Consider the following 24,960-nt stretch of genomic DNA (forward strand, 5'->3'; position numbering starts at 1 on the left):
TTACCAAGATTCATTTCCTACATTACCCCCACTCACGTCAATGGAGTATATAAATAATATTTTGGGGCTGCTGAATCAAGTTCAGCTGGTGGAAGAAGCAATTCCTACACTATGCAATCGTTTACAACATGCAACCATGTCGTCTGATAGAAGATCTGCAGTTCTTGGATTGAAAAGTTTCAGTAGACAATATAGAGAAACCGTTGTTGAACATGGATTGCGACCATTGATCTCAACTTTTAAAAAAGATATTGATAATCCTCAGATTGTGAAGGCAATTTTGGAAGCTTTACTCATTTTATTTATTCGTGGTGAAAATGACGAAGATTTGACTAGAGGTTGGATCTCACAACAATCTCGTCTTCAAAATGGTAAATATCCGTCACCATTACTTATGGAAGATATTTCTCTTGACCAATTATCATTATGGATTGCTGATGCTTTGATTCAAGACGAAGAAATCCTACGTTTACTCATTGAAAACCTTTCAGAAACCAATGATTACCACGCCAAATTATACACAATCCAATTATTGGAATCTTTAGCATCAAGTAGAGGATCAAGAACAAAAGATTGCTTATTGAATATCCCAACATCCATGTCAGTATTATGCCTGTTATTACAAGATTCAAACGAGCCAGTGAGAAACGAAGCCATTCTTTTACTTATGGCAGTAGCAAATGACAATTTCAACATTCAAAAATTGGTGGCTTTTGAAAATACATTTGAAACATTATTTGACATTATAGCAGAAGAAGGAGGTATAAGAGGATCTATTTTAGTACAAGATTGTCTCACCTTAATAACCAACCTTTTACAATTTAATGCATCGAATCAAAAATTCTTTTTAGAGACTCAATGTGTTCCAAGATTAGCAAGTTTATTAGGTGAACCAGTAGATGAAACGGGTGATCCTGATATGCTAGATGAAAATGGATTCCCCGATATCCCACCTCCAATTGTCTGGACAGAACAAAGAATACAAAATATGATTATTGCATTGGAGATTTGTCGATTACTAGTTTCTGAAGATACAGAATATGTAGCGCAAAACCAGGATAAATTATTTCAATCAGGAATCCACTATATTTTACTCAAACTTGTATTTTCACCCTTGACAGAAAATAGTGTCAGATCAGTTGCATTACTCACTACTGGTGATGCGATATGTGGTAATCCTTATATTCAATTTGAATTTTCCAAAGTAGATGTTCCCTATATGGATCCATCTTTACCAACACAAATCCAGCCATATGACCGACCAATCCTGGTTCCACTTTCATTGCTCAATTGGTGTTTATACATAAACTCAGTACATGCTTTTGATATTAGAGTAGCCTCGGCATTCTGTTTGAATGCATATTTCAAAGACAATAAAGACTCAAAGTTTGCATTTTTAGACGACCAAATCAAATCGTACACTGATCCAACTTATTACACTAGCTTACACAAGGATGAAGAACAAAACGAAAACGCAATTAATGGGAATAGTGTTCCAACTCCTTTTGGAAATATATTTACAACATTAATGGATTATGACGCAGATCTTAAATTAAATCCTTATACTGCATGGTTTGCTTCCCTAATTATGGTAAATTTGTTTCTTGATGAGCCGGAAAACAAAGAAATTGCCAGAAATGTGAAAACAGGGGACGAAGAGGCCGGAGAGGAGGTAATGAACTCAATTCAAGCAATGTCGGGACTCTTGGTCACGACACTCGAATACAAAGACCAAAGAATTGCGATGGGATATTTAATGCTTTTAACCATTTGGTTATACGAAGATTTTGATGCTGTGAATGATTTTTTGAGTGATCAATCTATTGTTAAATCAATTTTAGCATTTTTATCAAATAATTCATCTGACCAAAATGTATTAGTACATGGAATGGCCACTATTTTGTTGGGGGTATGTTACGAATTTTCATCCAAAGATTCACCATTACCAAGATCAGATTTGCATGCGTTGTTAGTGAAAGGGTTAGGGAAAGATAATTACTCTTTAAAAGTAAAACAATTTAGATCCAATCCAGTATTTGCTGATTTTGAAGAGGCACTGACTTTAACGTTCAGTCAAGATGAAACTGGTCTTCCTACGGTATATTTCACCGATGTTTATGTGAATTTGGTGAAAGACAATTTTTTGAGAATCAAAAGATCATTATTTCATGATCCATCATCAGAGCCTCGCGGCAAAATCTCATACGAATTATTTGAGGAGCTAGATATGAAGGTTTTAAACTTATCAAAGGAATTGCAGACTGAAAAGGACAATGCTGAAAGCAATGACAAAGAATTGAACGACAAGATTGAAAAATTGACTGATCTTTCCTCAAAACTCGAAACAAAGCTTGAAGAAAAGGAAAAAGAATTGACCAAAATCCATGAAGACCATAAATTGCTTAATGAAAAATTCTTGGCCACCACCAACAGTTTATCAGCCGTGAAAGCTTCCAAGAAAGAGTTTGAAACTGCTTCACAAAAATATCAAAAAGAATTACAAGAGGCTTTGAAAAAGGGCAATACTTCTGAAGGCATCTTGAAGCAATTGAAAGAAAAACTCGATTCCACAGAACAGGCGAAAAAGAAATTAGAAGATGGTATCAATAACATGACCAGAGACTTGTTCCATCTCAAGAAACTGAAGAGTGAAGCAGAAAGTCAAATCAAACAACGTGAAAGGGAGTTTAAAGTTTTGTCTAGTGAATATGAAAACGCTAAAAAGGATTATGAATTACAAATTAGTAATTTGAATAAATCAAATAATGAATTCAAGCAGAAAATAAATGAATTGAGCAAGAAAATTGAATCCTTAAATGAAGATAATAAATCAAACACAAGGCAACTTGAGGAGAAGTTAAGAGACACAGAAGAAAACAATGAACACTTGATGGATAAATTGAGATCAGAATCAGTTGCATACAATGAATTGAAAAAGGCCAAATCCGTATCTGAAGAAGAAACAACTAAAGCGAAAGAAGAGTTGGAGGCACTTACCACTAAGATTGATAATCTCGAAAAGGAATTGAAGGAACAAGAGTCCAAGAAAGTTGAATTGGAGGGACAGTTAAAAAATGCTACTGATTCCACCAATGAAAAAATCAAGGGATTAGAAGATGAATTAGAGACTATTAAAAAGTCAAACAAGGAAATTTCCATGCAAAATTCAGAATTAATACAAAAGTTAGAGAAAACTGAAAAGGATCTTGATACAAAAGATAAAGAGATCGATAAATTGAGAGCAGAGACCAAATCAAATATTGATAGTCTTAATTCAGAGATATCTAACTTGCAAGCAAAATTGAAGGAGACAGAAGACTCTCATGCTAATACCAAGAATGAGCATTCTTTACTCTCTGAGAGTCTTGAAAAATTGAGAAAAGAGTATGAGAGTACCAAAACTTCATTGACAGCTAAGCTTTCAGCAAAGATTGACGAGCATAAAAAGGTCACTGATGAAATTGAAACCAAAACCAAACACATCTCAGATTTGCAACAGGAACATGCCAAACAAAAGTCACAGTATGAAAGTGAAAAAAATGATATCAAGTCCAATTTGGAAAATGCCACCAGGGAATTATCTGAAAATAAGGAAAAATTATCTAGCCTTGAAATTGAGAAAAATAAATTGCAAACCAAACTCAAGACACAGGAAGAAAAAATTGATGATTTAGAAACTTCAGTGGCCATCTCTGAAGATAAATCAAAAAGTTTGAAACGTGATATTGAAGATTTGAAACAAGAAAAGGGTAAATTAGAAAAAACTTTGGCAGAAAATGAGAAAACGATTTCGGAGAAAAAGGAACAATTGCAAGTTGTTAATAACAAATATAAAGAGCTTGAAGCGTCTTTGAAAAAACTTTCCGAAACAAAGGAGAAAGAGGTAAGCGACCTAAATAGCCAATTAGATGCAGCAAAGTCTGATCATGATTCCGAGCGTAAAAAATTGTCACAGTTAATTGAGGAAACAAAGTCGGAATCTGAGAAAAACACAGTTCAGTTGAAGGAACAAATTGAGAAACTCGAAGGTGAAAAAAAGAGAAAAGTTGGCGAGGTTCAATCTCAATTGGAATCTAAAACTGCAGATTTGGAAAAGATTAAAACTACACTTGACAAGGTTTTGAAAGAGAAAAGTGATAATGAAAAGGAAAACCAGGAATCAGTTGACACTTTGAAAACCGAAATTGAAAGTTTGAAGAAAGAGATTTCACTATTAGAAGAGCAGAAAAAGGATAATACCACTAAATGTAAAGAACTTGCTGATAAATTGGAAACTCAAACATCAAAATTGGATTCAGCCACAAAGGAATTAAAAAAGACCGAGTTAGAGTTGAAACAAGTAAGAGAAGAGTTAACTAACACTTCTTTAGAGTTAACACAAATCCAAGATAGAAACCAAAGTTTGACAGAAGAACATGAAAAGACAAAAACTAATTTGGCCAAATCGTCAAAGGCTTTGGAAGTTTGTGAAAAAGAAAAATTGGAACTTGAAGACTCATTAAAATCAGTAAAAAGCAACCTCAAGAATTTTGAAAGCAAATATACTCAAGAAACCAATTCATTAAAAGATGAGGTAGAAGAGAAACAAAAAGAGATTGTTAACTTGCAAAACGAATTAAAAGACAGGATCCTGGAAGTTGAAAAAGAAAGAGCTATGCTTAGTGAGAATTCTGAAACCGTCATTAAGGAATATAGTGACAAGATAAAGAGTTTAGAGAACAAGATCAATGCAATAAAGGAAACTCATTCAAAAGAGATAACTAACCATAATGAACAGAAATCTTCTTTGAAAAAAGATATTGCCAAATTATCTCAAGATCATGAACTGGTACAAACTCAATTAGAGGATAAGGAGAATCAATTAAAGGAATTGAAAGCTAGCTTAGAAAAACATCATACCGAGTCAGTAACAAGTATTGAAGAAAAAAATAATCAAATAAAGGGACTATCAGATACAATCAAGTCATTGAAAGGTGAACTAAAGACAAGTGGTGATGCCTTACAACAATCTCAAAAGGATTGCAAAGCTTTAGAAAGTAAGAACACCAATGCTGAACAAAAGTTGGAGAAACAATTGGGAGAATTAGAAAAATTGAAATCAGATTTACAAACGGCAAATGAAAAATTAGCAGAAATCACACAAAGAGAAAGTAAATTGAAATCAGAACTTGAAACGGTGAAAAATAGTGGATTGTCTACAACTTCTGAACTTGCTGCATTAACAGAGACAGTGAAATCTTTGGAAAAGGAGAACGAAGAATTAAAGTCTTTGTCAGGAAACAAAACAAAGGAGTTGGAAAATTACACTAAAAATTATAATGACATATCGGGAAAGCTTAAATCATTGACCGATGAGCTTAAAGAGAAGAGTAAAGAATTAGATGATTCGAAACAGAAATTGACTGAATTGGAAAATGATTTGTCTACCACTAAGAAGGAATTGGAAACTGAAAGGTCAAAAACCAGCAAATTTAAAGACCTCGAGGAAGGTAAGAACAAAGAAATTGTAAAATTCAGTAAAGAATTGGAGCTATTAAAAAATGACGATAATGATGCCAAAAAAGAGCTACTGGAAAAAGTCGCCAAACTTGAGTCAGAAATTAAGACTTTATCTAAGGAATTGGAAGACAAAAAGTCGATTGTCAAACAATATGATGATTTGAAAGAACAAATAAAAGAAAAGGACGAGGAGCTACAGAAAGTTACAAATGAGCAATCTGCCGCCAAATTGAAATTAGATGAGTTAAAGAAAGATTTAAGTGGTGCATTGGCATTTAAAGATAAATTTGAAACAACTTCATCAAAGTTAACCCAATCTACTTCTGACTTGGAAGCAGCAAATAATAAAGTGAATACGTTGGTTAATGAAAAAGAAAAAGCCGAACAAGAATTAGAAAAGCTTACAAAACAATATACTGAACTTTCTAAACTGGTTGATGATAAAAATGCCGATTCCAATAAGATAAATTCTGACTTTGAAAAAGCTAACAAAAAAATAGGGGAACTTGAGACACAACTTGCTGAACTTACTAAAGAACTTGAAACCAATAAACTAGAATTGAAAGATCGTGAAAAATTAACTAGTGAATTCACTAGTTTGAGTAAATCACATGAAGAGTTCAAAATCAAATTAGACAATATTGAAAATGAAAAAAATGATCTTGCCAAATCACATGAAAAACTCAATATTGAACATGTCGAAACATCAAAGAAATTACAACAAGTTGAAGAAGAAAATGAGAAAATTACAACAAAATATGAATCTGAGATTAAGAAATTACAGGATAAACTTAAAAATTATGTTCCTAAATCTGATTTAGATGATTTGATGTTGTTAATGTCTGATTTGGATGAAAAGAATAAAGCTTATAAAATTAGGTTGAAGAAATTAGGTGATGATGAGGTTTCAAGTGATGAAGAATCAGAGGAAGAATCAGAAGATGAAGATGAAGATGAGTAACCTTACCTACTTGAATATAGAATAATGAATAACATGTTTAGTCAATAATGGTTTCGATTTTTTATGTAACCCTAAACCTACTTCCCACGGAATTATTTGTAGTTTTGTTACCTTAACAACCTTTCCCAATAAAGAAATATAAGATTTAATGAAGATTCAATCAATTGAAACGTAAAAACGTAAAACCATAAAATGCAAAACGTTAAAAAAAAAAAAAACAGGGCACTCGATGCAATGAATTTATAAAAAGACAATGAATGAATGAATGAAAAAAAAAAAAAAAGAATTCAAAAAATTTCAAACACCGATTCCTACCAATTGCAAAAAAACTATTCTCTCTTCCTTCCTTGTTTGGTACTATAATCGATGATTCTTCTTATTGATTCATACGATTCTTTTACTAATAATCTTGCACATTTATTAAAAGAAAGTACTGGGCAAGAAGTAATAACTATTCATAATGATTCATTCACCCCTAATGAATATGAAACTTTTTATAGTCAATATCTTCCATTATTTCAATTCATAGTTATTGGTCCAGGACCAGGTCATCCAGCAATTAAATCGGATATTGGAATAATCAGCTGGTTAATTAAAAAATTTCAACAACAAGATCAAAAAGAGGGTGTTGATAATGTTGTGGTACCAATTTTAGGAATTTGTCTTGGATTTCAAAGTTTATGTTATGAATTTGGTAATGAAGTATCAAGATTACAAAAAGTTAAACATGGTCAAATATATGATATTTATCCTGTTAGTAAAAATGAATTATTTCCTGATGGTGAATCATTTGGAAGTGTTAGATATCATTCATTATTTGTTGAGGAGAATATTAATGGGGAAATTATCCCACTAGCATATTGTTATGAACCATTGGGGAACGATAAGGGGAACAATGGTGATAATAAAATTTTGATGGCGATGAAACATAAAAAATTCCCATTTTATGGAGTTCAATATCATCCGGAATCTATATGTTCATCTAAAGGTTCAGATTTGATTAAAAATTTTAGTAATATAGCCAAGCAATACAATGAGACGTATAGAAGAAATGCATTTAAACAAAACAAAATATCAAATTGGTTAGATAATCATGCAGTTCATGAAGATTATTTAATTAAAGATGGTAAATTTATTTCAAATGATTTACATAATATTCATTTCGAGAAATTACAATTGGATAAAGAAATATTACCCATTGATGTATGTGATTATTTTTACCATCAAAAGAATAATGATAATTGCGATTTCATATTATTAAATTCAGCATCAATACCTGGTGAATGGTCAATTATTGGATTACCAACTATGGGGAAAAGTGAGATTATTACTCATTCAGTAGATGATGAGAATCATATTTATTTATCACAATTTGGATCTAAAACTATTGAAAAACAAAAGCTAGATGATTCCCAAACAGTTTGGAATTTCATTGCTAACCGAATGCAAAATGCATATATATCACGTGAAACAATAAAACTGAGAATAGGAAATGATTATGGCGATCGTGAATTACCATTTTGGGGAGGATATATGGGTTTAGTTTCATATGAAGAAGGTCAACATGTGATAATCAACAAGGTATCCAATATTTGCAGAAGTGAAACAACCACTCCAGATTTAAAAATGATATTTATTTCCAGGTTCATAGCCTTTGATCACGTGACAAAGAATTGGTTTGTTGTGGCTATTAATGACAGTGATAATAGTAGTTGGGGGCAAGAGATCATAATTGATTTACATAAAGTTGGCAAAATCAACCTTGCTAATATTCCAGATTCTGTCAACAAGTTAGCTGCAGAAGGGGATCTGGATTTAATTGATTTTGAATTACCAAGTCGTGATATTTATAAGAAACAATTTAATCAATGTCAAGAATATCTTCATTCGGGAGATTCTTATGAATTATGTCTCACGACGCAACTGAAAATCCATTTACCCCGGTATATAAAGCCATGGGATATATATAAAGTATTGACTCTTCATAAGAATCCTTCACCATTTTCATGTTTTATGGATTTTGATGATTGCTGTTTGATATCGTCATCTCCAGAAAGATTTTTATCCTGGAAAGATGATGACACCCAAGGTACTGGTGGTGGTGGTGGTAACAAAATTGTTCAACTTAGACCTATCAAGGGGACAGTTAAAAACACTGATGAAGTGACACATGAAATGGCTACCAAGATACTTAAAACACCGAAAGAAATGGGGGAAAATCTTATGATTGTTGATTTGATTAGACATGATTTATATCAATTTACTGATGATGTTGAAGTTTCACAATTAATGGCGGTTGAAGAATACAAGACAGTTTTCCAATTGGTTAGTGTTATCCAGGGGAAACTTTATAAACAAGGATATCATGGAATTGATCTTTTACATAGATCATTACCACCAGGATCAATGACTGGTGCACCAAAGAAAAGATCAGTAGAATTATTACAAGATATCGAAGCGATGCAAAAAAATTTTGTTGGAGGTAGAAGAGGCATTTATAGTGGAGTTGTTGGATATTGGTCAATAACTGATGATTCTGATTGGTCAGTTATTATAAGATCAGTGTTCCATTATTATAATGATAAGGAAAATAATTCCACAACCAAGCTTTGGAGAATTGGAGCTGGTGGGGCAATCACGGTTTTAAGTGATGTAGATGATGAATGGGAGGAAATGATGTTAAAGTTGACTAGTGCATTACAAGCATTCAAATAGAAATATAGATTTATACAAAAATTGTCTGTAAATAGGAAAAGAAGAGAAACTAGCTTAAGATATTTATTGTGCTTAGAAAAAAGTCAACTCAATAAACCACCTCACGTAAGAACAATCTCTATATAACTTTTATGGAGTTAAACACTTTTTATTGCTATTGTTGGATGGGTAATTGATGTTTGATTGGTCTTTTGCTTTCGGATCAACCTGACAATTTTTAATTGTTGCTTCAGTTTGCGATTGTTCCGATTGATTGCTCACGCCATTACACAAAAACTCCGAAGTCATTCTCCATTCTTCATTCTTCATTCAATCAACTTCTTATATAAAATCTTACCAATATTCCCATCCATTTCTTTCGTTATATAAACATTTCTTTTACATTCATTTCTAAGTATTATCATTCACTTTTCTTCTTTTCCAGATTATCATTATGACCGATTATTCTAATTCAAAACCATTATTTTTAGGATTTGATTTATCAACTCAACAATTAAAAATTATCATCACTAATGAAAATCTTACTCCCTTAAATACTTATAATGTTGAATTTGATTCTCAATTCAAATCCAAATATAAAGATATCAATAAAGGGGTAATCACTGGCGATGATGGAGAAGTTATAAGCCCCGTGGCTATGTGGTTAGATGCTATTAATTATGTTTTCGATGAAATGAAAAAAGATAAATTCCCTTTTAATAAAGTTCTGGGGATTAGTGGATCATGCCAACAACATGGATCAGTTTATTGGAGTGAAAAAGCCAATGAATTATTAAATGATTTGAACCCTTCGCAAGAATTATCAACACAATTACAAGATGCATTTTCATGGGGGTATTCACCCAATTGGCAAGATCATTCAACAGTAAAAGAAGCAGAAGAATTCCATAAAGCCATTGGTAAAGAACATTTAGCAGAAATTACTGGATCTAGAGCTCATTTAAGGTTCACCGGATTACAAATTAGAAAATTTGTCACGAGATCTCATAGTAAAGAATATAAATCAACTTCAAGGATTTCTTTAGTATCATCATTTGTTACAAGTATTTTATTGGGAGAAATTGCTCAATTAGAAGAAAGTGATGCTTGTGGAATGAATCTTTATGATATTCAAAAGAGTCAATACGATGAAGAATTATTGGCATTAGCTGCTGGTGTACACCCTGAGATTGATAATGTTTCTAAAGAAGATCCTAAATATAAGAAATCAATTGATCAACTTAAACAAAAATTAGGAGAAATTTCACCCATAACATACAAATCATCAGGTAAAATTTCAAAATATTTTGTTGATACTTATGGATTCAATTCTAATTGTAAAATTTATTCATTTACTGGAGATAATTTGGCAACAATTTTATCATTACCTTTACAACATAATGATTGTTTAATTTCATTAGGTACTTCAACCACAGTATTGATTATTACTAGTAATTATGAACCATCATCACAATATCATCTTTTTAAGCATCCTACATTACCTGATCATTATATGGGTATGCTTTGTTATTGTAATGGATCTTTGGCTAGAGAAAAAGCTCGTGATCAAGTAAATGCAAAACATAATATATCAGATAAGAAAAGTTGGGATAAATTTAATGAAATTTTGGATAATAATAAAGATTTCAATGGGAAATTAGGGATTTATTTCCCCTTGGGAGAAATCATTCCCCAAGCACCAGCACAAACTATTAGAGCAGTGTTGGAAGATAATGGGGAAATAACTCCTTGTGAATTAGATAGTCATGGATTTACTGTTGATGATGATGCTTCAGCAATTGTTGATTCTCAAACTTTGAGTTGTCGATTAAGAGCAGGTCCAATGTTAAGCAAGTCGTCATCATCCAACACTACATCTTCAAAGAAAAATGGTAATGAGAAAACTAACACTTCTAAGGAGTTGAAACAATTGTATGATAATTTGGTGAATAAATTTGGAGAATTATCTACTGATGGTAAAAAACAATCATTTGAATCATTAATAGCAAGACCCAATAGATGTTATTATGTTGGTGGTGCTTCTAATAATACTAGTATAATCAAGAAGATGGGATCAATTTTTGGTCCTATCAATGGTAATTATAAAGTAGAAATTCCAAATGCTTGTGCTTTAGGTGGTGCTTATAAAGCTAGTTGGTCATATAAATGTGAATTAGAAAATAAAATGATTAGTTATGATGAATATATTGGTAAATTATTTGATACTAATGATGAATTAGAAAGTTTTAAAGTTGATGATAAATGGGAAGAATATTTCACTGGAGTTGGTATGTTAGCCAAAATGGAAGAAACATTGTTAAAACAATAGAGGAAGGAAGTTCTTCTCCTACTTGTATTTAGAATTTAGATAGATATTTAGAAGATTGTTTAGTTTAATTATATAAACTTAGAAGGATTATGAACATTCAAAAAAGATGTTGATGGTGAATATTTTTTAGTTGCTACCAAATTGCCCTTTTGAAAAAAAAAAAAAAAAAATTGATCATCAGAATTAATTTCCCATTATCAACAACTATACTTCTAATAATAACAATTAAAAATGCTTAGAAGTCAAAGAACCCTTCTAAAAAGATCATCATTCTATCTGAATAGAAGATTTTCTACATTATTAACTACCAAACCCATTGAAAAATTAACTATTGAAGATTTATCTCAACCATCAATCAATCAACATGATGTAATTGGTCGATTAAAATTAATTGAATCAATACAAAATACACCAACTTTATCAACTAATAATCGGAACCAATTATTAGAATTTTTAATTCCAAATTTTTCGTTTTATTTTAAATTACCTCAACATATCATTAAACAAGAAGTTTTACATCGATTAATTCAATTAAATCCTGGTAGAGTTCATAGTACTTTGGATTTATATAATAATCATCGTAATGAAATTCAAGATTATATGATCAATGATATTTTAAATAAATTAATTCATGGAGAGAAGAAGAACATTACTACAGAAGAAGAAAAAGGGACTGATAATATTGATTTGAATAATATTATTCAAATTGTTAATGATTATCAACATTTACAATTTGATCAATTATTGATTGAATTATTTTATAAATTGATTGATAACAATGATAATGAATTGATTGTTGAATTAATAAATTCTGGAATATTAAATGGTGAAATAATATTAAAGGAAATGATTTCACAGGGTAATATCAAGACAAGTTCTATTTCTACTAAATTTGCATTTATTACAATATTCAATCAATTATTTATAAATAATCCAAAATCTATTGATTATCAAATTTATACTATTGTATTGAATTTGTTAAATTTCGGTGATTCCCATAAACAGTTGTTAGATGTTATATCCAAATATACCACCACCAGGACAATATCAACAAGTAATGAAATTTTACAGTTTGTTATAGATTCAAAACTTGATGAAATCCCAGAAGCAATTAACCTAAGACAAACATTATTAGAAATCTATGGTATTAAACAACAAGATAATGATAAGGCATTAAAGAAATATTTTTATTATGAAACTCATGTTAAGACCAATATTGAACACATTCGTTTTATTATGGTGAAAATATTCAGTTATTTAGCCATAAAACAAAACAATGAAATTTGGAATCAAGTGGCACAACTGATGATTAACCCAGAATTAACCATTAAAACATTACAATTATTAATTATTGGTAAAAGTTTTTTCAATATTGATTCAGGATTATCAATATATAATGATTATATTCAAAATGTATCTTCACAAATCAATCCTGAAACTAAAAAATCATCCAAGGGATTATTAACTGAATCAATAATATTAGGATTTTTAATCAACAATGATCGTGAATTTGCATCATTAATATTTGAAAAAGCTATAGAGAATCAAATAATTGTTGATGAGTTAGAAATTAGTCAAATCAAAAAATTATTTAAAACTTATAGTGATTGCTTTATTGATAATGAGGTTTGGGAAGATAATGCTCAATTAAAAATGATAAATGTTGCTTTGGAGTATATTGAAAACATTGATTCCATAAAGTATTGAGAAAAGTAATGAGGTCTACCCACAGAAGAATTTATTTAGAGTAATTTGTAAATAGATAGAGAATCAATAGCCTTGGTAAATACTATTTGATAGTGTTATCGATTGGGGGAAGGGGTGTATATCTGTGCGTGTACTTTGGTATAAACACTTTCCTAATTGGGAAACTTAGCCGGCAGTATGAAGATTGATGACTGATAATCAGTCGTGCACATGGCAACAATACTGAAATGAGTAATCATCCAGAATGAAAAATTTTTTTTTTTTCGCTGTTTGCCGCGCATGTGTAGGTCCAATTTTGTGATAAATTGCCCCCCACTAAAACTGTTTCTCCGTCTGACTCATTTCTTTATGGCAGAACGCCTACCGCCTTATCATTCTTTTGTTTCTAGCCACATTGTTGTCGTCCCACATTTCATACCACACCACGACGACTCAATTAATCGCCGTAACAAAGATTACTCACTCACCCAACATTGTCATTCTCCCCCACTAATATATAAACACAATTCTTTCCACGGTTCTCTCCCCTTTCATTTTGAAAAAAAAAAAAAAAAAATCAATTCCTTTCAATCAATTCTTATTTTTATTCTTGTTAATTGAAACACTTTTATCAAATCATGTCTAAATCTCCAGTTATTCTTCATTTAAGAGCAGAAACTAAACCATTAGAAGCTAGAGCAGCTTTAACTCCTTCCACCACTAAACAATTACTCGATGCTGGATTTGAAATTTATGTTGAAGAATCTTCACAATCTACTTTTGATATTAAAGAATATGAAGCTGTTGGTGCTAAAATAGTACCTGAAGGTTCATGGAAAACTGCCCCTAAAGAAAGAATTATATTTGGATTGAAAGAATTACCTGAAAATGAAACTTTCCCATTAATTCACGAACATATTCAGTTTGCTCATTGTTATAAAGATCAAGCTGGTTGGCAAGATGTTTTAAAAAGATTCCCTCAAGGTAATGGAACATTATATGATTTAGAATTTTTAGAAAATGATCAAGGTAGAAGAGTTGCTGCATTTGGATTTTATGCTGGATTTGCTGGTGCTGCCATTGGAGTATTAGATTGGAGTTTTAAACAATTGGGTAATATTGAAGGGGAATTACCAGGTGTGACTCCTTATCCTAATGAAGATGAATTAATTAAAGATGTTAAAATTGAATTAGAAAAAGCCTTAACTAAAAATGGTGGTAAATATCCTAAATGTCTTGTTATTGGTGCCTTGGGTAGATGTGGATCTGGTGCCATTGATTTATTTAAAAAAATAGGTATCCCTGAAGATAATATTGCTAAATGGGATATGGCAGAAACTGCTAAAGGTGGTCCATTCCAAGAAATTGTTGATCTGGATATTTTCATCAATTGTATTTACTTATCTAAACCAATACCACCATTTATTAATAAAGAAATTTTAAATAATGATAATAGAAAATTGACTACTATTGTTGATGTTTCTGCTGATACTACTAATCCTCATAATCCAATCCCAGTCTATGAAATTGCTACAGTTTTTAATAAACCAACAGTGGATGTTAAACTTGATAAAGGACCTAAATTATCTGTTTGTTCAATTGATCATTTACCTTCATTATTACCTAGAGAAGCTTCAGAATTTTTCGCTAAAGATTTAATGCCATCATTATTAGAATTACCTAATAGAGATACTTCTCCAGTATGGGTTAGAGCTAAACAATTATTTGATAAACATGTTGCCAGACTTGATAAAGAATAAGTTACCACAAGTGTATATGTGTTATTTTCATTTCTTGTTACATGCGTATGTGTATATTGATCTATTTATACGATAAGGTACATTATTAATCCAAAATTACTATTAGTCGTAGTACTACTACTCTAATGTTACATTAACTTTTCTTTTTTTATTCTTTTTTGATTTCTTACCTTTCTTGATCTTTTTACCTTGCATTATATTTTTAATTTCTTCACCATCGGTTTCATATTCAGATTCACTAGGGATATCATTATCAATTTCACCTTCACCTGTTCCAGTAATTTGACTTAATGAAGTAAATCTTCTTTTCATAGTATCCAGTTTTTCAATTCCTTCAGGACTAGTAACAACACAATTTAATCTTTCACCAGTATCATATACGGCAATTTGATCTTTTAATAATAAATTCCAAATAACAATTCTTCCATCAGATGAAACTGATACTAAATATGGTACTCCATGAGTTTCTGAATTATCTTGAATAAATGATATACCTTTAATACGATTAGTATGACCTCTTAATGTGAAATTGGCAGTCAATTCTTCTGGTTTAGAATCCCACATTTTCTCTTCTTCATCATCTGATTCAGAAGTGGAGTTTTCTATCCCTGATAATACTTGTTCATTAAATTCATAAAATTCAATAACACCATTACTTAATCCCACAACTAACCAATGTTTATTATCAAAGTTTAAAATATCCATACACATTAAAGTTGGTGATATTTTAATTTTTTTAACAATTTTCGCCGTTGAAGTTTTATAAATTAATATTTGATTTAACATTCCAATTAAAAAATATGATCCTTTACAATCAGGAGACCATTTAACAAAATCTCCCAGTTGACCTAAATGATCTTTCCCCTTTATTTTTAAAATGGCAGCTTTTTTAGCGGTCATTAAATTCCATAATCTAATAGTTTGATCTTGTGATACCAGTATAGCAACTCTACCACTTGGATGAATGGCTAAATCATTGATTTTACCCGTATGACCTTTTAAAATTCCAAATGTTTCCCAATCTTTAGTTCTCCAAATTATAATTTTCCCATCTTCAGATCCTGATAATAACCATTTCCCAGTTTTCTGTGAATAACCTCCACCAACATTGTTGTCTTCATTTTCATTTTTGGTGGAAACTTCAGTAGAAAATTTTAAACTGGTGATGGTCCCACTATGACTTAATAATGTACCTAATTCTTTTCTTTTTTGTAAATCATAAATTCTTATATGTTCATCATTAGATCCAGTGACTAAATATCTTTTAGCTAAATCCATTGATTTAATTGATAATGAATGAGCTTGGAAATGGAAAATTGGTTGGAAGATTGGATCTTTGGTATTAGATGGATCTAATATTACTGATAGACATAATAAATTATGTTCATAAGATCCAACAAATATTCTAAATTGAATTGATGAAGAGGTGGTGGTGGTAGTGATTGTTGTTGTGGAGTCACTTCCTTTTAATGCAGATTTGATAACTTTAGATTCTTCTTTAGACATTTTATAAGTTTTCCTATCACTTCTCAATCGGATAGTACAATGATTTAACAAAAGAAAGGGAAGGGATGATTATAGAAAGGATTGTTAAAGCAGTGGAAGTAAATTTTTTTTTTTTTTTCATTACCAGAAGTTAGACAGGACTTTATAAAAAAAAAACTTAGCGAGTGTTGATGAGATGAGGAACAACTGCTACCAACTGTCAACACTCATTTTTAAAATCCAATTTTGCGCGTCCAAATAAAATCTACAAAAACTTCCAACCACTCAAGTTTGACAACAAAGCAAATCAAATCAAATAATATCAACCAGCCCAATCAACACCTTAACTGAGTTGTATCACCCTTCGCCATGGTTCAGAATCAAAAGACTCCTAATCATAATAACTCTACTTTATATATATCCCCGGTTGTTAATAAAAAAAATGATTTAATGTATGTTACACCACCTAATCCCACCACGGCAACCAATAAATTATTAGATACTCCAGGATCCAATAAATCTACATCAACATCACTGTTTTTCCATTTTGATCGAGCTTCTAATCATAATTTACATGATAGAGCCAATGACAATTTATTGGATGATCCATTAACTCCAGTAGATAAATTAAGATTATGGCGACATGATGCCATTATGCAACATCAATATAAAACTGCCGAATTTATTGGTGATAAAATTTTAGAATTAACTAATGATGATGCCAATGATGCATTTTGGTTAGGTCAAGTATACTTTAATCAAGGTAATTATTTACGATGTAAACATTTATTAACATCAAATATTAATTATCAAAATCTGATTAGTTGTCGATATTTGGCTGGGTATAGTTTAATAAAATTAGAAATGTGGGATGATGCCTTGGATTTGATTGGTGAAACTAACCCTTTCAAAAATAATGATACCAATCTGACAAGTAGTAGTGCTACCACTGATGGAGGGATAAAACTTGAATCATCAATGTGTTATTTACGAGGATTAATTTATGCCAATCAAAATAATTTTGAACGAGCCAAAGAATGTTATAAAGAAGCATGTATGGTTGATGTTAAATGTTATGAAGCATTTAATGAATTGATTGTTAATAATTTAATGACACCTAATGAAGAATGGGAATTTGTTATGAATCAATTGAATTTCCGAGACAACTTGGATGATAATAATAATGATGAATTAATTAAATTACTTTATATGACAAAATTAAGTAAATATTTAAACACCGATAAATTCAATGAAAGTGAACATATCTTGAGGGAAGAATATGAATTACAAGAAAATTGTGATTTAATGTTGAGTCGAGCGGATTATTTATATATTCAATGTAATTTTGATGAATGCTTAACTATATGTGAAGGAATTTTAAATAAAGATGAATATAATTTTGATGTTTTACCAAATTATTTAAGTTGCCTTTATGAATTAGGTGGGAAAAATAAATTATTTTTAAAAGCTCATCAATTAGCTGAATTACATCCAATTAATCCTATGACTTGGTTAGCTATAGGAACTTATTATTTATCAATTAATAAAATGGCTGAAGCCAGGAAATTTTTCAGTAAGGCAACATTATTAAACCCTAATTTTGGTAATGGATGGATTGGATTTGCTCATACATTTGCTGCTGAAGGTGAACATGAACAAGCAATTAGTGCTTATGCTTTTGCTGCAAGATTATTCCCTGGGACTCATTTACCTAATTTATTTTTAGGAATGCAACATTTACAAATGAATAATTTAAATTTACTGGAAGAATATTTATTAGCATCATATCATATATGTAATAGTGATCCATTATTATTAAATGAATTAGGAGTAATTAATTTCCATAAAAATCAATTTGATAAAGCAGAATTTTTTTTACAAGAAGCTTTAAATGCGGCAAAAAATTTGAATTCTGATAGTAAAACTTGGATTTCAATTCATGCTAATTTAGGTCATGTATATCGTCGAGCTAATCAACCTTATAAAGCATTAGATTGTTTTAATCAAGTTTTAAAAATTAGTAATAAAAATGATGCTAATATATTATCGGCCATTGGATTAATTCATTTAAGATTAAGAAATATTTTCCAAGCTATAGATGTTTTACATGATGCCTTGGCAATTTCTCCATTAGATCCAATAGCTAGTGATTTATTGAAAAGAGCATTGGAAGCTAATAAAGAAAATCAAGAAATTTTCACCACTACAGAGAAATTATTTCAATTGAATTTACCTATAGAAAGAAGAAAACATGAAAGTAGATTACTTAAACAACGACAGCAGCAGCAGCAGCAACAACAACAACAAGTTAGAGGTGGTGAGAATAGTAAGAATTTAGCTACTCCATTAACTACAAAAGTACGGGATAGAAATATTGATATTAGTAATAATAGTAGTATAGATCCAATATTATTTGGTGATACTACTTCAGGTAGAAATAATAATGAAGAACTAGAAGGTGAAGGAGATGATGTAACATTATTAGCTCAAGAATTACAAAATGGTGAAGCTTCAACTGATGATGAAGATAATGATGAAGATATAATGGATATAGAAAGTGATTAAAATGAATGTTATAAATTTCTGCGCTACCATCGTTTGTTTCTTTTTCCTAATTTGGAATTACGCCGCACTAGTCCCCAGCCCCACCCCCTTGCATCGTATAAATCCATCGCACCCTCTTTTCTCTTTCCTACCAATTTAGACGAGAATTATAAAGCAAGCAAGCAAACAGGGACCAAAAAAAACAGGACAAGAAGTTAGTTTCTATTCCCAGTGCTTGCATATATGCAAAGTATTTGACATATTACAACTTAAGAATAATCCAACAAGATTGGTTGTTTTGGGAGGAGGATTCATTCATAAAATGAACAATATTGGCAATTGAGTTTGTGTAATAAGCTGATAAAAGAGGGATGTGCCAAGCACATGACTGTTAATGATTAGTAATACTTGAATGAAAATCATTTATAGCATTCTTATTATACTATATAGTAATGTTTTAGTGATGGTGAAGACGTTGCTGATAGTAGTAAGGTGTATATACTAGTGAGTGTAATTATTTGAAAAAGATTGGGTTTACCCTTTGATTCATAATGTATCAACGGTTGATAAGTATATCCTTTTTTTTTTTTGACAATTCCAGAGTTAATTAAGATAAGAAGAAATCAGAAGAAGAAGAAGGTGGGAAATCAAATTTAAACTAAAAAAGATTTACCAAGAAAGATTTTCAATTTAATATTAATTTTGAAAAATATGAAAAATTTTCAATAATATTCGAAACAAAGAATTACTCAGCATGTATCATCATCCATTGCATTATAGATTCAAACAACCACCTCAGTAGTAATAGTTTTAATTCTAAGAATTAATTCATATTAACGTTGGTGGTGGTGGTGGTGAAGTTCATTTTTAGACGATGGAAGAAAATTCTCGTCTTCGTTTATTCTCAATTTCATTTGTAGTAACCAAAAACACAAAATCCACATTAAGCATAATAAACATAACATACATACATGCATGATAATACTTAAAATGCCGGGGATTGTTTATTATTGGGATCACGGTTGAAATTTTAACCAAGATAGGAAAGAATAAAATTATTGAAATAATTAGATTTTATAAAATTTATGAATATCAATCAATAGAAAGGGTAAGAAAGGGGGATCCGGATGGATAAGCATCAACTAAACTTGTAGATAGGGTACATGAATGAATGAATGAATAAATTTGAATTGATATTAAAGTTATAAACTTTCCTCATCCAAGAAAGGCGGTCGAAGAAATTAAAACAAGAAAATGCAAAAAAGTGTAAAGCTTAAAATTGGTTAAGCGTATTCTTTCTTTCATGTTAAATTGTATATCAACCATCCTTCCCATATACAATTAGTCACTGGAGTTAGCACACATATAGTCAAATATCAAATAGGAAAAACAAGAATAACGGTACTAACAGTATTACTCTTCTGTAAATAACTAAATTATTCGTAATCACCAACTCATTCATCAATATAAAACATACCAAAAAGGGTTTCACCATTCATCAATTCAAGTTTATAATTCGTTAAAAACTCCCAAAATATCCAAAACCAAAACAATTTAAACAATTTAAACAATTGAAATAAACGAAACCAGGGAAACAATATGAAATACAAGAATACATTAAAATTGTAAAACAAAATTGTAATTATAAAAAAAAAAAAAAATAAGTCAAATTTGTCTTACTTGACTTAACTTGGCCTTACTTTCTCTTTATGGAATAATGGAAAATTCTTTGCTTTGTTTTGTTTTGTTTCAAAAAAATTTGAATGAATTAATAATTTATATAAATATCAAGGCTTAATTCCCATTTCTTATTATTGATATTGAAATTGGGGTTTTCTTATATATATATATGTTATAATTCCTTGTAAGTGGGTTTATTTCTCTTTTTTAATACAATAAATCTTACCAGTACTTGTCTTAATTAATTCCCCTTTATTTATTACTTCCAACTAGCATCAGTCATTATAGCATTAGACATCAAGCATCTAGCATTTGAATTAGCATTTATATTAGCATTAGCATTATCATCAGAAGTTAAATTTCACTTCTTATTGGGAAGTTTTAGATTTTCATTTGTTCAAAACCAACAATCAAATATATAATAGACTCATTTGATTCTATCGTTGGAAATATTATATTATATTATAAGTTGAGGTTTGTTCGTTCATTAATAATTGTAAAAAGGACATTCAATCAATCAATCTATCAAAGGAAGTAGTTTATCATTCATATATATTTAACACAAAAAGAAAACAAACAAACAATTCGTGTGTGTGTGTGTGTGCGTGTCTGCGTGATTAAAACAATAAACATCATCAATTTACAACAACAACAACCATCAACCATCAACCATTAACCTGAATTATTACACCCACTTTTTACTTTCATTCTAATCACACTTTCTACCACTTTTCCCAGTTGTTCCACTTTTTTCTTGATCTTCTATTAGTACCACCAACCATCAGTTATCACCCACACTATTGTTGTTGTTACATATTACCCTCCCCCTTGATTCACATCAATCAACCAAATACACAGGATAGAAGTACATTACACATATTCTACATTTCAAGCATTCTATTTAGCATTACATAAAGTTATACTTTACTTTCAATTCATTTCCCCTTGACTTACATCAATAATGGTATCGGGACATTCTATTACTACCCCAACTACTACAACCACCACCACCACCTCCTCCTCTACCACTTCTATACCCAATGATTCAAAAATATTATGCATTAATTTTAATCAAGATCAAGGTTGTTTTGCAATAAGTCATGAACAAGGTTTTTTGGTCTATAATACTGATCCTATAGAATTACGAGTCAAAAGAAATTTCCACATCAATAGTCATATCTCATCAAGATCAAATAATAATAATAGTAATGGCAGTAGTAGTGGTAGTGGTAGTAATCATCGTAATAATAGTACTGGGAGTACTGGAAGTAATGGATCGGTTTCATCACTGGGATCAAATAATGAATCAACATCTGGTTATAAATCTAATAACAAATCCGGATCAGGAATTGGTCATATTTCCATGTTACATAGAACAAATTATCTTGCATTAATAGGAGGAGGAGAAAATCCTAAATTCCCCATTAATAAATTAATTATTTGGGATGATTTAAAACGGAAAACTAGTTTACTGTTAGAATTTGATACCCCGGTATTAAATGTATTATTATCCAGAGTTCGAATTATTGTTGTATTAATTGATCAAATTATCGTGTATGGATTTGCTGCCCCACCAAAAAAATTCCAAACTTTTAATACTATAAACAATCCATTAGGTATAGCTGATTTATCAGTTAATAGTCAACAATCCACTATTAATTTATACAACAACGGACCTGTGGTTCAAGCTCAAGCTCAAGCTCATGGTCCATCCCATTATGATTTTTCAAGACGGAAAAGTTTATCACCAGCAAATTCATCAAGTTCATCAAGTACTTCATTAAAAGAAAATGGAGGCAATTTAATTACATATACATCACCGTCATCAACAACTTCAATATCAACATCAACTTCAGCTTCAGTCGCTACAATAACTAATACCAACAATAATACCGTGGAAGCAACTACTGCTAACCCTACTACAGCAACCACCACCACCACCACCACTACGGCTACTACTCTGACTAAACCATTAGCCAATGGTATTGGATCATCTTATCAAACATTAGCATTCCCTGGTCGATCAATGGGACAAATTCAAATTGTTGATGTTGGTAATAACCACAACATTAACAAACATACAATAAATATTATTAAAGCTCATAAACTGAATATTCGTTGTTTATGTCTTAATAGAACAGGAACATTAATTGCTAGTGCTTCTATTACTGGTACAATTATTCGTATCCATTCTACTCGTACAACAGCATTACTATTTGAATTTAGAAGAGGTATAGATCGAGCCATTATTACATCGATGAAATTTAGTCATGATGATAGTAAGTTGGCAGTTTTATCAGATAAACATACATTGCATGTATATAATATTGATGAAAAACAACATCCCAATGATACTATTGGTAACAATACAAAGGATGGAGGAGGAGGATTAAATCGTCATCATTTATTGAATGGATTACCTTATTTACCCAATTATTTTCAAAGTACTTGGAGTTTCTGTTCAGTTAATACCAATAAATATCATACATCCGATTTCGAAGAGGCTAATATTGGTATACAACAGAAATGGACAATAAATGATAGTAATGGTACAGAAGGAAGAGTTGATGAAGGAATAATTGGATGGAGTGGTAATGATAGTATTATAATTATATGGAAGTTGAAAAAAATATGGGAAAAATATGTTATTGTTGAAACAGAAAATCATCAATATGATTTAAAACGAGCAAGTTGGAAAAGACTTGATAGTTGAGGGGGAAGGGGGGGTGGTTGATATGAAGGTATAGAGGTTTAATATTATTCGTCCCCCCCCCCCCCCCGTGTATAGGTAAATGTATATATGCATAAATGTGTTTGCGTGTGTTGTTTCTATATTGAGTTCAAATATATATATATACCTATATATTACCTATATTTACATGGAATGGTGTGGTATAGTTTACCCTTTTTTGTTCATAAAGTTTCACATAACAATGGTTGATAGAATATAATTTCTTTATTAATTGTATTTGATTTCAATTGTAAATGATCCCATTTCCGACCATGGAAATTTCTTATAAATCTTGAAGAATCCTTATGATTATCAAATTTTAATAATACAATATTCAATTGTTGTTTAATATCAGTTTTAATATTAATAATATCTAATAATTTATAATTCCATAATAATTTAGATATATATATTGTTGATAATCCAAATGGCCAATTTTGAACTAAAACATAATTATCACGATTTTGATTACCACCACCTAACCAATTTTTCAAAATTTGAAAATCATTACTATCACCATCACCATCACCACCATTATCATTTTCTGGTTTGTTGATTATTGATAAAATTTCATTAATTTTATTAAAATCACTGATTTTTTCATTACTCATACTTTTCAAAATTGATTCATTCAATTTAATAATTTCAAAATGTATTCTCATCCCATTAATAATAACACCATTATTTGGTGATCCTTGAATGAATTTATTTGCTAATAATTGATTTTCAAAAATCATATAATATTCACCTAAAAATTTCAATGGTTGATTAGTATTTATTCGATAATCTCGTTTTTTAATTAATTCAAATTGATTATTATTATTATAATAACTAGGCAACTTCCTTAATCCATTTATATCATTATCATTATCATATTTGAAATTACCTAATGATAATGTCAGTAATGATTTAACTAGATCATTTTTAGTAATATACAGAATTGGACATTTAAATCGAATAATATTTGAATTCACAATTCCAATATCACGTAATGATTTGTGTTCAGTTGGAAATTTCAATCTAGGTGATGGAGGAGATGTTAAATCTAATATATTATCAGTATTACCTGAAGTAGACGACAGATCTTGATATAATATTCGTGATATTGTTGGAGTGGTAATATCAGAAATTATTGATCCTTTGTTGGTCAAAGGTAGTTTGGATGCTGTTGATGAATATAGTAGATTTATTAATTTCTTCGACGTTTCAAGTGTAGGTTTAGACATGGTTCTAGGTTCTTATTTAGAGGTGGCAGTGTAAGTTATTGTAATTGTTATAATGTATATTTAATGAAGAACGGAAAAATATTTTTGTCGTGAAGAAAAACAGGGGTCACGTGATTAAGTCATCAAATGGGTAGCTTAATACAACAACAACAACAACAACCAGTGTTAGCATTAGAATTGTCTATATTAGTAGATGAATGGTATAAATCATTTTAAAGGGTGACTTGTTATAGGTGGTGTTTCTTTACATGGTGTTTCACTTTTGTTTGACCGGCATTTAAAACCTTCCCCTTTTGTTGTTATTGAGCTCCAAGATGACTGTCTTAATTCCCTAGAATATAGATAAAGACATAGTGTCAAGCATT

At 30.4% G+C, this 24,960-nt stretch overlaps 9 protein-coding genes across 9 annotated transcripts; 7 read left to right on the plus strand and 2 right to left on the minus strand. All coding sequences in view use genetic code 12, as the record gives it.

Annotated features, from left to right (window-relative positions):
• Positions 1 to 40: 40 nt before the first annotated feature.
• On the plus strand, positions 41 to 6,460 carry CD36_44940 (ER to Golgi vesicle transport protein, putative; the record flags this gene model as incomplete). The annotated part of the gene is made up of 1 exon (XM_002420096.1): positions 41 to 6,460. The coding sequence occupies one exon, from the start codon at positions 41 to 43 to the stop codon at positions 6,458 to 6,460; it is 6,420 nt and encodes a 2,139-aa protein (XP_002420141.1).
• A 366-nt stretch (positions 6,461 to 6,826) lies between these two features.
• Positions 6,827 to 9,175, plus strand: CD36_44950 (aminodeoxychorismate synthase, putative; the record flags this gene model as incomplete). Its single annotated transcript, XM_002420097.1, has 1 exon — positions 6,827 to 9,175. One exon carries the CDS (start codon positions 6,827 to 6,829, stop codon positions 9,173 to 9,175), a length of 2,349 nt encoding a protein of 782 aa, XP_002420142.1.
• Positions 9,176 to 9,608: 433 nt separating this feature from the next.
• CD36_44960 (xylulokinase, putative) lies at positions 9,609 to 11,483 on the plus strand (the record flags this gene model as incomplete). Its single annotated transcript, XM_002420098.1, has 1 exon — positions 9,609 to 11,483. The coding sequence occupies one exon, from the start codon at positions 9,609 to 9,611 to the stop codon at positions 11,481 to 11,483; it is 1,875 nt and encodes a 624-aa protein (XP_002420143.1).
• Positions 11,484 to 11,714: 231 nt separating this feature from the next.
• On the plus strand, positions 11,715 to 13,190 carry CD36_44970 (conserved hypothetical protein; the record flags this gene model as incomplete). The annotated part of the gene is made up of 1 exon (XM_002420099.1): positions 11,715 to 13,190. The coding sequence occupies one exon, from the start codon at positions 11,715 to 11,717 to the stop codon at positions 13,188 to 13,190; it is 1,476 nt and encodes a 491-aa protein (XP_002420144.1).
• A 617-nt stretch (positions 13,191 to 13,807) lies between these two features.
• Positions 13,808 to 14,929, plus strand: CD36_44980 (lysine-2-oxoglutarate reductase, putative; the record flags this gene model as incomplete). Its single annotated transcript, XM_002420100.1, has 1 exon — positions 13,808 to 14,929. One exon carries the CDS (start codon positions 13,808 to 13,810, stop codon positions 14,927 to 14,929), a length of 1,122 nt encoding a protein of 373 aa, XP_002420145.1.
• Positions 14,930 to 15,046: 117 nt separating this feature from the next.
• CD36_44990 (from SGD involved in an early, nucleolar step of 60S ribosomal subunit biogenesis, putative) lies at positions 15,047 to 16,435 on the minus strand (the record flags this gene model as incomplete). Its single annotated transcript, XM_002420101.1, has 1 exon — positions 15,047 to 16,435. One exon carries the CDS (start codon positions 16,433 to 16,435, stop codon positions 15,047 to 15,049), a length of 1,389 nt encoding a protein of 462 aa, XP_002420146.1.
• Positions 16,436 to 16,783: 348 nt separating this feature from the next.
• Positions 16,784 to 18,979, plus strand: CD36_45000 (subunit of the anaphase-promoting complex/cyclosome (APC/C, putative); the record flags this gene model as incomplete). Its single annotated transcript, XM_002420102.1, has 1 exon — positions 16,784 to 18,979. One exon carries the CDS (start codon positions 16,784 to 16,786, stop codon positions 18,977 to 18,979), a length of 2,196 nt encoding a protein of 731 aa, XP_002420147.1.
• Positions 18,980 to 21,599: 2,620 nt separating this feature from the next.
• Positions 21,600 to 23,351, plus strand: CD36_45010 (phosphatidylinositol 3,5-bisphosphate-binding protein, putative; the record flags this gene model as incomplete). The annotated part of the gene is made up of 1 exon (XM_002420103.1): positions 21,600 to 23,351. One exon carries the CDS (start codon positions 21,600 to 21,602, stop codon positions 23,349 to 23,351), a length of 1,752 nt encoding a protein of 583 aa, XP_002420148.1.
• Positions 23,352 to 23,551: 200 nt separating this feature from the next.
• On the minus strand, positions 23,552 to 24,595 carry CD36_45020 (conserved hypothetical protein; the record flags this gene model as incomplete). The annotated part of the gene is made up of 1 exon (XM_002420104.1): positions 23,552 to 24,595. The coding sequence occupies one exon, from the start codon at positions 24,593 to 24,595 to the stop codon at positions 23,552 to 23,554; it is 1,044 nt and encodes a 347-aa protein (XP_002420149.1).
• Positions 24,596 to 24,960: the final 365 nt, after the last annotated feature.

This window comes from Candida dubliniensis, chromosome 4 (assembly GCF_000026945.1).
Source record: "Candida dubliniensis CD36 chromosome 4, complete sequence".
Taxonomy (NCBI): Eukaryota; Fungi; Ascomycota; class Pichiomycetes; order Serinales; family Debaryomycetaceae; genus Candida; species Candida dubliniensis.